General features: G+C 32.0%; 1 protein-coding gene across 1 annotated transcript in view; it reads left to right on the top strand.

Moving 5' to 3' along the window:
* Positions 1 to 972: 972 nt before the first annotated feature.
* Positions 973 to 12758, top strand: part of LOC127706244 (uncharacterized) — a 31101-nt gene continuing 19315 nt past the window's right edge. Inside the window, exon 1 of the mRNA XM_052210743.1 lies at positions 973 to 1072. Coding sequence (XP_052066703.1) covers positions 1049 to 1072 — 24 coding nt within the window. The 5' untranslated portion in view covers positions 973 to 1048. The remainder of the gene's footprint in view (positions 1073 to 12758) is intronic.

A 12758-nucleotide genomic window follows, 5' to 3' on the forward strand; every position in this document is an offset into this window, starting at 1 on the left:
TTTCTTATGTGTCAATTTCGTTTTCATTATTTTATAGTAATCTGTCAGTATAATGAAATTGTTTTGCGCTGTTTTCTATGGCTATTACTGTCACATATTGACAGAAAATTCATTAATCAGACTCTCCCTTGAGATTATGATCGTGCAAATTTGACAGACATGAAAAATAGAGTTTTTTTTACACTCGCTTTTGGACTGAGACCTATATACGATTAAAAAACTATTAAAATTGCAAGAGAATAAGAAAATGTTTACTGCAATATCTCGCTATTTTCACGTGGAAAACTTGCACAATCTCTGTACAACCCTTCCAATATTTAAGGCTACGTGTAATAATAATCCAGTTTCACCAGTCTCCCTTGAATTTCATTGACAATTGAACATGATATGTCGATTATCCAAAATTTTGATAATTATATTCATGCTGTGTTTCAACCAGTTACCTTAGATCAGCAGACACAATTAAATCCGTAATTTTTATTGACTTCTGAAGATGGTAGCAACGATTTTATGCATTGTTGCAAGGTCACCTTCATCTGACGTTCCAAAAGATATTCGAATATATCCTAAAATTATGATTGGTCGGTTTGCGTGCATATGTTATACCGGTGTGTCAGTTTGAATTTATTGGCATATGCAAACATAAGCGTATAACATTATTGTACCATGAGGAAATATCGTATTCGGATGTTATCTATGTGCAGTAATATTTAATTTAAATTTGATTCCATTAACGATACATACATGGATTTTAGTATGATCTCTTGTTGATACATATTGTCATTGGCAAATTATTTTTTATCAGTGATATCAGTTTCATTAAGTTACATTAATAACTGTAATTTTAAATTGAAATTTGAACGGAAAGTAATTTAGATATTGGGATATTCAAATAATTTGAATATTGCTTTCTACAATCAACGTGGATTAGTAGCTGATATATATTAATAGAAATATGTATTGTAATTCAGATTATTTTTCCATCATGTGTATCGAAGGAAAAACATGATCCTTCTGATATTTTCTTCAGTTGAACAAAACAACAAATATGTTTGAATCTAGCTTGAAAAAAGTAAGTATAAAATTATTATATTATATAAATAAAGATCGCTATTTTACGAAATTTTCCTTTGATCTTACTGATTGATAATTTCTTTTCTCAGCACAGTATACATTATCGCTAGAAACTAAGGGCGCACGTGCCGTTGTCAATGAAATTACTAACGTTGTCATAGGTAAAATAGCGATAAACAGATTATCATTGGTCATCTCAACTCGATTGCTTTTCTCACTTTAGCCGTACCGGCTCAAACAAGAAAATCAATCTCTTTGAGATTACTAACGATAATCTATATATATACAAGTTTTAAAAAGGTGCAAACAGTAGTTTTGGTAGAGTTCGTGTTGTTCAGTCGTTGTTTTTGGTCGAGTTCGTGTTGCTCAGTCGTTGTTTTTGGTCGAGTTCGTGTTGCTCAGTCGTTGTTTTTGGTCGAGTTCGTGTTGCTCAGTCGTTGTTTTTGATCGAGTTCGTGTTGCTCAGTCGTTATTTTTCTGTGTAGTGTTTTGTGGACTTGTTTGTCTTTTCGACGTAACTAGGGGGAGGGGCTTAAAATTGTCGGGTTTTCTTCGACATATGATGTTTTACTGTCCCTTTGTTGTATCCTGAGAACCTTTTTTTTAACCAATGTTCTAATCTCGTAAATTCATAAGGATAAACCAACTGATAGAAAAAAAACTAGCGGAATCGCATGAACTACAAACGGGGCGATCGGATGCGTAGAAATGGTAAGCGTCTCATGATATGCATGCATTACTCGCCATGCGAAGCCAGACTCGGTCTAATATGTCAAAGCGGGAATATGACACAATATGTAAACTGTTCGATCAGACGACTTGTTTGTGTTTGTATTAGCGGTTTCTTATTGGATCTTTGATTCATCCAATTGTTGAAAAATTGTTAAAAATAGCAAAATATTATCATTAGCATATCTTACAATGAAAGCAAGAAATGATCTCAACCATTAAATATTTCCCTTGATAATACTTATATGCATATCCCTTATGATATCACTCCGTCTTCTTATAACAAAAATGTTCTTTTTATGTTGTGAATCATGGATCAACTGGATCGATCTAGTTCCCCCCCCCCCCCCGGAAAAAATTGGCATTGTCCCAGTTTTCCCATTAATCATAATGGTGGGGGGGGGGGGTACCAGGACAAGGCCAATTTTTCCCCTCTAGTAGCACGAGAAGCTAATTTTCCCCCTCTTGTAGTAACGTCGGCAACGTCAGTAGGAAATCAAATATAGTAGGTCGTAAGTCCATATAGTCAAACCCATGTTCTAGTTAAAGCCCGCATGAAAGCTGGAAGGAATTTTATCGGATGGTAACAGTTGTTGAAACATATGATGTGCCCTTGGATATGATTTCTTTATATATTTTTCGAGACCGTCAGGATATGACTGCTTATTATAAGAGTCGTTTACTGATGTACTGAAATCCATTTGTATCTTGTTTGCGTGTTGCATTGGGTAATTTTGTGCCGTCTTCGTACCATGGCACCATATCCGTTCCATTTCACATTTTACCCGCAAGAGAATGGAATTACAAATCAGCGTAATTTAAAGGAATGACGCCATGAAATATAAGGGCGAAAATACTTTTTAGTTGAAAAAAATCAAATTAAAATTTAATCACATTAAAGAAGACATCGTTTGACATGCCGTATATAAACTTGTAAGTACATATTCAGCAACTATAATGCGTACCCCGCGTAATGAGTTTGTTGCAACCACGGCGGTCACTTCCTAAATAAGTTATAGACGGCCATGGTCACCGATGTCCGTTTTTCAGGATGTTAAATATATGAATGGATGCAATTTTATTTAACAATATATCAATGGGTCAAAATATCTTTATGAATATATAATACCTTTATTTCCAGCGGTAAAAAAGTGTTACTCCCAAATTTTACGGTAGCATTTTATCATTCACAGTAAATATGAATAGGAACACATGTTTATGTCTGCCATACGAATAGGTCGGATTTTTAGGCAGAGTCAATAGATGAATGGGGGTATTTATTCGAATGCAAACAGCACCCTTGTAACAAAATATAGGTGCCAAACATATACTGCCTGACCCTAGACCATTTAAGTGATACGCGTATCGACAACAACCGAACACAATTTGTACCAGAAATTTCTTCTATGCAACTGAGATCTAAAGAAAATACCGTGAAAATATATGCAATAAATGGCAGTGCAATTTTGATGGTTATAAAGTATCACCTCCTCCAAAATATCTAAATATATGATATACTTATATAATATGAATGTTGGTTAACTTTGAATATTGTATGTTTGTTAATATTGTCATGTTTGTCTTGGTAACAACCCAATATTTGGATTTTACACAATTACAAAGACTTGATTTAATTCGATTTGGTTAAATATTCGGGGGAAATGTTGGCAATGGGGAAAAGTGGCTACATGTATACGTATTGTCAACTTTCCGTGAAGGAAGAATGGCAATGATCCAAAATTTCCCCGGGGGGAAATGGCTATATAACACGGGCACTCAATTGATTAGACGCCTATTTAATATCCTTGTAATGTACGTATTCGTCATCAAATTATTCGTCTCTAAGGTAATATAAACAGAATTGTTTAGAAATATGTGTTTTATGCACGGAAATGACATCATATTTTGTTTTCGACGCAGTAGATATAGTTTCGGTGTGAAAACCTTTGACCTTTATGATGCTAAACTATGAAAACAGCGTTGGCGTAATCGCCGATCTGTCGTATGATTTACGAAAAAAATGTCATTGTTGATGTTCGAACATACTTTTGTTTAATATTTCGTGAGCAGGTGATAGTTTTGAATATACTTTGTATATATTGGTAGATATCTGGGATGAAATCTATATTAAAACAATGGTATAGTTTAAAAATGTGTTCGTGATAAAAAAAAAATTACTAGGATTGAAAATATTTACCAGTGGGAAAATTTAGATTTTCAATTAAAGTTGAAACCCTATAACAACAGAGTATAACCGTTCAAGTATATCTCCAATTGATTTTTTCTTCTTGGATCCACTGCCGATTCTGATGCCAATGTCGTCACGCCTGCTCTAACACTCATAAGGTTTAACCGGATTATTTTATTATACTTTATAACCCCCCGAAGATTGCATTGTAATTCTTAATAATACAATTGGAATTCAATGAATCCTACCAAATATAACTTTTATTGGACATTGACGGAAAACATGCACAGTAGAACGATAAGCAAATATATCAATAATTATTTTCTGTAACTCCAGATGGTGTTTCCTTAGCTTACATATATATCCTCTGTGAGACAACTGTTCAAACCGCAAACTCTAACGACTTATATAATAAATCCACTAACTCAATATTTAATCCTTCGTAGAAATTGATCCAATATCAAGTCTAAATAAGTACAAAAATTATTTAATTTATACTTATTATTACACGTGTGCGCGTAACAATCTTTAGAAGGAATAAAAGTATGTTGAAAACGAGATGGAACTGTTAAGGAAGTAGTATGGTAATAAATCTCGATGAAAGCTAATGTAAATTAGAAAAGCGCTTAAATACAGCAAAATCTGTATTATTCACTTTTAATGAATTTAGTATCGAACTATCGAGCTTTTTAGTTCCTAATTTTAATAAAGTATTCGTTGGACTCTTTACTTCTCCATCGAATAATTTTTTGAAAACAACGTTTTAGCTTTGATGTTATTCTTTTTACGTATGATTAATTTCCAAGTCTATAATTCAGCTCTTTCAAAAATTAAACGAAATGGATATATGTGGTTTAACCTTTTCAGTTATGCAGTGCTGTGTACGTACGCATTAACTACTATCTTATTTTTGGGAAATATTTTTACAAATTCAAATGTGACGTCACTTTGTGTGTTTTTTTAGAATTTCAAATGTGACGTCACTTTGTGCGTTGAGGCTTTGGCTAACTCGGCTGTGTATTTTTATGTGTTGGATTAAGTTGTTTTATGTAATGTATCCGTTTTTATTCTGTAGTTAGTCCCCACTTCGGTTTTATCATGTATATCTATTATATAGTCATTTTATAAAATTTACTGTTTGCAAAAGTATAGATTATTCTAAATAATAAGGATGTTCTTGTCCCAGGCAGAAAACTCTGGCCGTGTTAGGCGCAACTTTTTGGAAGTTTTGGTCCTCGGTGCTCTTCAGCTTTGTACTTGTTTTGGCTTTCAAACTTTTTTCATCTGAGCGTCACTGGTTAGTCTTGTGTGGACGAGACGCACGTCTGGCGTATTAAATTTTAAACCTAGTACCTTTTGTTAGCTATAATTCGTGTGTTTCTTTATCCTATATGTTCTCCCATTTATTTGTATTGTAGTCCTGTCATGTAATGTTGTCATTTTAATGTTATATTTAACATTGCCATAAAAGCGGGAGATTTGGCATGCCACAAAACCAGGTTCAACCCACCATTTTTTTTCTTAAAATGTCCTGTACCAAGTCAGGAAAATGGCCATTGTTACATTATAGTTCGTTTCTGTGTGTGTTAAATTTTATGTTGTATTTTTTTTTGTGCCGTTGTTCTCCTCTTATATTTGATGCGTTTCCCTCAGTTTTAGTTTGTAACCCGGATTTGTTTTTATCTCTATCGATTTATGAGTTTCGAACAGCGGTATACTACTGTTGCCTTTATTTAACCTAGTTTGTGCCCATCAAATCTTCCCATCTACACCCGCAAATCTGCAAATGATATACACTGTTATCGCTTAATTGGGCTAATTTTAATCATATTCTCATGTGCATAAGATGGTGTTTATGAATGGAATTAAATTTGATTGAATTTCGAGTGTTCTGTCGCATCAAAAACGCAATTTTGTTTCTCTGTTGTGAGAGAGTCAAGTATCAAATCAATAGCTTTAAAGCCTGGTAATATTGCTGAGCTTTTACAACCATTGGATCGATGCCACTGCTGGTGGATGTTTAGTCTTTTATGATATCACCAGTCCAGTAGTCCACATCTTTTGCCTTGACATGCAATATCATCTATATGTTAAATTTCTGTAAATTAACTGATATATATAATATTAATGTCTTCGAAACACTAAGGTTATTCTTACCCCAGTCATAATGGTTTACTTTTTATACATTGTGACTTGGATGGATATTTGTCTCATTGGCACTCATACCGCATCTTCTTATTTATTGCCGTAACCGTATTTGGCACAACTTTTCGCAAATTTTTTAATGCTCTTCAACTTCGTATTTAATTTGCCCTTTCACCTGTTTTGATTTGAGCGCCACTAATGATTCATATGTAAACGAGCGTCTGGTATACCCAATTAAAGGCCTGGTATCTTTTGTGATTTTTTTCAAAGTATCAAATTGATTTGTCCAAACTTTCTCTTGCACCAGGCAAAAAAGTAGTTCATTCTATCAACAATTGTCCACTTCATCATATACTATCAACACATGAAAAAGAACAAATATTCAAACGTCAAATAGTAAGAAAACAATAAGACTTTCAAGTGAATAAGCTATTATATAACAACCCGCAGAAATACAATAGGATTTAGTGTTAGAACCGATATGAGCAAGAACATCTCAACAAATGATCACTATCCAACTGCCTGATGACTTTATTAAAAAATTCAGATTATTACAGTAACTGGAGATTCACAAGAGGGATTGTATCATAATTCCAATCAAATTGTCAATAATGCATGAACATTTTCAATTTTCCCATCGTTATTTTAGATAACTATTGTCTATGTTAGAAACTGTAATTAAAATCACTTTACACGAGTACATGTCATTTAAAATTGAGTATTGTCTGATGTCAGCAAGTATGTACATAGTATATGCAGTAAATGGTATACTTATTAGTCTTCATGGATGATCATCTTTTATATCATAATGCAACAAAAGCATCTAGAAATGACACCTTTTGTTGCAATGGAAATTATATAGTTTTTATTGATGATATAACCGCGGGATTTATCCCTGATCATGTCTGAGTATAGAGCTTTAGAAAAAAACACTGTCAGATATGTGTCAATTCGTGAAGCATCAACGCCTGTAAACACTACGATATGTGTCAATTCGTGAAGCATCAACGCCTGTAAATGGCCATTAAATCATCCGCAAAGCATTTAGTAAATTCATACAAATTAAATGACATTGTTCTTGGTTTTTCATTCGAAATATAAAAGGATTATTAATTTCCAATAATTTACTTCTAATTCTTTAAGGACTGATTTTCTACTGTTGACAATAGGTAAACAATAAACAAAGGACGATTTAAATCCATGCTTTTAAAATTGTCGTAGTAGGCGACAGCGTTATGATCCAATGACGTCTCAAATATTAGTTTAATTGATGTTACAAGCAGTAAAGTGTAGATTTTTAGCTTAACGCTAACAAGCGTATGCAAGGTCAATTATTTAAAATATAATAATATGATAGTACTTAGGAAATATGTAGTTTATAAGTTTTGTCCTACAGAACTTTAAACCACAAAACATTTGACCGAATCAATTCCAATAAAGAATGATATTATACTTTTACTAATTATTATTTCTGATATTATCTGTGTGTATTTTGTACATTCTCTTAAATACTTTTCTTTTTTAACTTATAATTTCGTTTATAAATTTGCCAAAAAAAAAGTAAAATAACAAAAATACCAAACGCCAAGGAAAATTCAAATCGAAAAGTTCATTATCAAATACAAAATCAAAAGCTCAAACACATCAAACGAATGAAAATATCTGTCCTTATGTAGAAAATGATGGATTAAACCTGGTTTTATTGCTAGCTAAACCTCTAACTTGTATGACAGTCGCATAAAATTCCATTATATTGACAACAATGTGTGAACAAAACAAACAGACATAATAGGTAAGAATGTCAAAAATAGGGGTACAGCAGTCAACATTGTTATAATTTAATCACTATAAAAACAAACAAATATGTCAACAAAGAAAAACAAAATAGCATATAGACAAAGCACATACGCAAAAATGAAAGACAAGTATACAAAAAATGACCACAGCAACACAATACATTGGCGGGATGCATAAGTACCCAAAATGATATTACCAAAAATGGACTAAACAGTAAGGGTTAATAATTTACAAAGACAAATAAAAGAACACTATAACACGTAATTAAGATGATAAACAACGTCAGTACCTAGAATCTATACTTCAAGACTATCATGTATTATGTGTGAAGTTGATACGGAATATTTATCAACAAGGTCTTGGTATCTTCCGATGAACTTTTTAAGAAAAAGGACGAGACGTTCTTTGACATAACCCTGGTTCATCAAAACTTTCTACTGAGACACTGGTGACGTTTTATAAAGTCTGGGTAGCAGCTGCAAGCTCTTGAATACCGAATGAGTTGGGAAATGTATATAAATAAAGGCAACAGTAGTATACCGCTGTTCAATAGTCATAAATCGATTAAGTGAAAAAAAATTCGGGTCACAAATCAAAACCTAGGAAAACACATTAACTATAAGAGGAAAACAACGGAACAACAGAAACACTGAACTGCAACAAAAACAAACGCCAACATACATAGAAACGGACTATTTGATAACAACTGCCATATTCTTGACTTGGTACAGGACATTTTAAAAAAAAAATGTTGGATTGAACCTGGTTTTATGGCTAGCCAAACCTCCCGCTTATATGGCAATATTAAAAATACCGCTAAAATGACAACATTACGTGACAGGAATACAGTACAAATATAATATCACATATGCAAGTGAAGTTGGTATATTGCTAATAAGGTGGAGGAAATTGATATTTAAAAATTAAAATCGTCTCGTTTGTCATGGATTATGGTACTGAGATGACCGTTTATGTCACATTCGAGGTTATAGTCTAAAAATGAGGCGGAAGAAGCTGGCTGGGTCTGTTGTTTCTTTAATTTCTAGTTATGGAGGTTATATTAATGGAACCCAATCAGAAAAGTTTGGATTGTTAATGGAAAGAACATCATCAATGTATCTGAATATGAAATTAAATAATCTGGCTTCTTTGATCTTCTTATTTTTTGACTGTGTCTGAAGGAACTATGATAGATGTGGTAGTCACCATATGCCGCGTGAGTCTGGACGGTGGCAGGGTTTACCGAGAAAAAAATAGTCTGCCGTCTTATAAGGAACAATTACTTCATGCATGTGTGAACAATACAATGAAAAAAATTCTTTCTTTTTAATCTTATAATTTCATTTATTCATTGTGCAAATATAGATGTGGCAGTCACCATATGCCGATTGAGTCTGGAAGGTGGCAGGGTTTACCAAGAAAGAATGCTGGTTTTTTTTAGCCTGAGAGAAAGAGAATATTTTTGACAAATCAAATCTCTATGACTCAAACGACATTTGGTGACGAGTACCATTACATTTGCCTAAGAGAAAGAGAATATTTTGGATACATTGTGCAAATACAGATGTGGCAGTCACCATATGCCGATTGAGTCTGGAAAGTGGCAGGGTTTACCGAGAGAGAATGCTGGGGTTTTTTTTTGCCTGAGAGAAAGAGAATATTTTTGACAAATCAAATCTCTGTGACCAAAACGACATTGGAGAAGAATACCATTACATTATGATTGTAGAACATTTGAGGTAGAAAGAAAGAAATCTTTACCACAATACTGTTGGTAAAATCCTAATATCTATAAATTTGATCAACCGAATAACGCATCCAATATTGTAATATTAGAAAAATTATGTAAATTTATCAAAGTTATGAATGTGAAAGACAATCCTCCAAGTTAATTTCATTGTATTGTTCACACATGCATGTAATAATTGTACCTTTTAGTTATGTTTATATCTGTTCTCTATAACTATGTAATTGTAGTTTTTTGAGAAATAAGGTCATTCATTCTTCGTTTTTCTACAAACAATAATGTTCAGATGTAAAATATCCAAGACAAAACAAAAAATATGTTGAACAAAAATATAAGAACAGTACTTATTCTGATCTATTTATTAATTTAAAAAGATAAATCCGATTTTTATTCACGTATTACGGTAATTTCTGTTAATTACCCAAATTACCTTTCAATCTGATGTACAATGCGTGTCTTTTAACTAGCAAATGTCTGAGAAAACATATTTTTTTCTTTCTTTTTTGTCAACTTACTACATAAAAAGTAAAAGATAATTTGGTTTGAATTATGTTTTTGAAATCATTAATAAATGGTTATATATGAACTAGGAAATTTGAATATCGGTGTATTTACACAAAATGTCTTTAGTCTTTGATCAAATCTATTGGTAATTTTATTAGATGTTTACCGGTTTCACGAATCCAATTAAATTTTCATTAATGTAGAGAATTTGAAAACAATTATGGTTATCTAAGACCTGAGGTGTAACGAGGCAGAATTAGCCTACAGATACTCTATCGATTAACGATTCCAATTTCTGTTAATGAACAAACAGTTTGACTTTTTTTCTATTCCCACGGAGAAACAGCAGACAACTTATACCACAGTTCGCATCAGTCTTGTTTAATTAAAATATAAACATTTCTGAGCATTTAAATAACAGTTGCAGTACACAGTCGTATATTGAAATATGTTCATTCTGTCAGAAGGATATTTGTCAGCAGCTTAGGAAAGATAAACTGATATGACTGTTATGAATGAGGGTCTGGATGGGGGTCCTTCATTGCTGTATTCTTTAATTTTTTAGGCCATTTTTCTGTATTCTTTATACTTTTTGACCATTATTCTCTATTCTTTATACTTTTTTACCATTATTAATAAAATTGAGAATGGAAATGGGGAATGTGTCAAAGAGACAACAACCCGACCATAGAACAGACAACAGCAGAAGGTCACCAACAGGTCTTCAATGCAGCGAGAAATTCCCGCACCCGGAGGCGTCCTTCAGCTGGCCCCTAAAATAAATTCTCTATTCCTTATAATTTAGCACCTAATTATTCTCTATTCTTTATTATTTTGCTCATTATTCTCTATTCTTTATACTTTTTGCCCATTATTCTCTATTCTTTATACTTTTTGCCCATTATTCTCTATTCTTTATACTTCTTCCCATTATTCCCTATTCTTTATATTTTGGCACCTCGTTATTCTCTATCCTTTAGTTTTTGATCCATTTTTCTCTATTCTTTATATTTTTTGCCCACTACTCTCTATTCTGTAAACGCCCATCCACACCCTTATGCATATGTGTTCCTATAATTCTTTATATAGAATTGATGCTTAACTTTATAATTATTTTGAGCAGAGCAGAGAAATAAATTAATTTAAGCTCATATGAAACATTGATTATATGAAAACATTGAGAAGTAAATAAATTGAAGTCGTTTTTCATCATTCTATTATATCACTATAATGACGGGAAAAAGGGCGGGGGGTGTCAGCTAGAAAAAAAATCGCAAAATTGCATTGTATTAAAGAAGGGAATGCTTATTCTTAGCCTTATTTAGTCAACAGTTTTATAATTTTAATGGAATATTAAAAAATCACTTAATATTTTACGATGTTTTATAGGGTTACATAATAATGCATATAGCAGTTTTAACACTATATTGTCTCTAAAGTAATAACATCACAATTTTCCAAATTACACCAATATAGTTGAAATTAAAATCGATTTTTTTAATAGTTTAGTTAATATCGTGCTTTGTCATAAAATTAATCGGTAACGGAGCTTTTTTCAAGCTGCAAGTTTTACAAAATTTATAGATTTTGAATAATTTACACATGGAAAACAATTCTGTGTGATAGAGAGAAAACTGAAGGATAGAATTTTTAGATAAAATATAAGAGATGGATGGAAAAAAAATGGGGTCAGGTACTCGTTTACTTGCTACAAAACAAAAAAGCTAAATTTACTACACATTCCTTGATAAAAGATAGATTATCTGAGTTATATCCCCTTATTTCTGCATAAGTTGGAAAAAAATGAATCAAACAAAAAATATTCTGTATTTGTAAAAACAATCGTAATAGTAAGATAAAACACATCATTTTATATATCTAGATAAACATTTGCATATTTCATTAAAGATCTTGATCTATTGTTTTCTGCTATTTTGCAATCCAATTCAATTCAATTTAATGTTTATAATAAAGTCTCATCACTGAACAAGTACAATCGATATTTATAAATTGTGAAACAATACTCCATAAAATGAGACCCATTCGATGCATAATTATAAGAGACTATTAAAATTTTATTTACAAAATATAACATTTCTACGTCTTCTTAAATTTTGGCACACACGCGTAAAAAATTAGGTCTAAGAATAAAAACACTATTTTTTGGCTACCATGTAAAGCATTGAAATTTTCATTAAAAGTTTCAGTAATATAATATAAATGGTTTCAATTTTTTGTTGTGCTTTAATTTTAGTTATGCTTCAGTTTTTGGCATGTTTAGATGTGTAGTATAGTAGTGCTTTGCATGCTGTGCTGTATCTAACCCATTGAAATATAAGCTCTCTGTTTTAATGGTATGTATATGTTATTTATATTCGGTAAAAAGTTCTCAATAGCTTATGTTTGTACTGTTATATGTAAAGCTTTCGTATTCGTATTTTGCTGTTTTATAACAATTAGGTGATGTGGTATGACTGCCATTGAGACCAATTCATTGTAATGGCTACATTCAACACATTCAGATCAGCTGTAAAAAAGAAATCTTTCAATTAAAACAGATTCACATATTTAAAT

The sequence above is a fragment of the Mytilus californianus genome, unplaced genomic scaffold (assembly GCF_021869535.1).
Source record: "Mytilus californianus isolate M0D057914Y unplaced genomic scaffold, xbMytCali1.0.p SCAF_6, whole genome shotgun sequence".
In the NCBI taxonomy this organism is placed as follows: Eukaryota; Metazoa; Mollusca; class Bivalvia; order Mytilida; family Mytilidae; genus Mytilus; species Mytilus californianus.